General features: G+C 73.8%; 1 protein-coding gene across 1 annotated transcript in view; it reads left to right on the top strand.

The window, feature by feature from the left end:
- Positions 1-850: 850 nt before the first annotated feature.
- The window catches only part of AURANDRAFT_68766 (hypothetical protein), a gene marked incomplete at both ends in the record, with an annotated part of 5995 nt that continues 5606 nt past the window's right edge, over positions 851-1239 (top strand). Inside the window, one exon of the mRNA XM_009044493.1 lies at positions 851-1234. Coding sequence (XP_009042741.1) covers positions 851-1234 — 384 coding nt within the window. The remainder of the gene's footprint in view (positions 1235-1239) is intronic.

Raw genomic sequence — 1239 nt, 5'->3', positions numbered from 1 at the left:
TCGTCCGCGCCGCGCGGCCAATGCGGGGCGCCCGATTCCGGTGTCGCGGAAAAAGGCGATGCAGCACCAGCACGAGATGGAGCACCTGGGGGGATCCTGGGGAAGCGGCCGCGCCCGGCGCCGCGGCCGGCGCCGAAGCCCCGCGCGAGTCCGGCGCCGAAGCCGAAGCCGCCGTCGTCCGACGACGGCGGCTCGAACCGCACCGCCGCCGCCGCCGACGTCGTCGGCGCGCCGGCGCCGGCGCCGACGCCGCCGTCGTCCGACGATTCGAACGGTGCCGACGGGGGGACCGGCGCCGACGCGTTCGCCACGCCCGCGCCGTCGCCGAGGCCGGCGGCGTCCGACGGCGGCGCGGCCGAGTCGTCCGCCGCTCCCGCGTTCCTCGGACCCGGCGACGCGACGGCCGCGATCGACGCCACGCCGACGGCGCGCGCGATCAACGTCTCCAAGAGCAGCGGCGAGGCGGCGTTCCGGCGGTGGTGGGCCGACGGCCGCCACCGGTCGTCGGCGGACGCCTTCGAGCACGCGACGATCGCCGACGCCGGCGCCAAGTACGCCGCGGTGCTCTTCGGCATGGTGCGGACGTGGAGCATGGGCCGGAAGATGTTCCAGCGGACCTTCCTCGGGCCCAACGGCCCCATGGACAGCTTCTCGTCCAGCGCCTCGCCCCAGCGCCCCCGCGCTCCGCACCGGCCCAGATTCCGGTACGGCGCCGACGCCGACGCTGCGACAAGCCCAAGAAGTATCACAATGGGCTGCCCCATAATTTTTGAAATATACTTAAATTATGGCATGGTGCTTTCAGGCATGGTGCTTTCTTTGAATCCCCAACGGCCGAAATCCGGCGGACATGATGGTGCTTTGGCTCGTCGCCGCGCCCTGGGCGCTCGCCGCCGTCGTCGTCGCGGGCGCCGAGGACCCAGCCGTGGCGCGCGTCGACGCGGCGACGCGGGAGGAGCTCGCGGCATGCGGCGCGTGGGCGACGCTGCCGAGGCATGTCTTGGGCGCCGGCGCGGCGCAGCGCGAGTGCCCGATAGACGCCTTCCACGCGTCGCGCGCCGTGGACAACCGGGACGGGCGCGTCGCCAAGGTCAGATTCGGGAAACGCGAGTTCGCGCCGCCGCGGGGCTGGGGGCTGCCCAAGGACGCGATCCACCTCTGCGCGTTCGTCTCCCGGCTGCTGCGGTCTGGCGCGCTGAACGCCTCCGCGGCGCCGCGGCCCGTGCTCCTCGACGTCGG

Source organism: Aureococcus anophagefferens (assembly GCF_000186865.1).
Source record: "Aureococcus anophagefferens unplaced genomic scaffold AURANscaffold_355, whole genome shotgun sequence".
Taxonomy (NCBI): domain Eukaryota; class Pelagophyceae; order Pelagomonadales; family Pelagomonadaceae; genus Aureococcus; species Aureococcus anophagefferens.
This window is presented reverse-complemented; position numbering and strand designations above follow the sequence as displayed.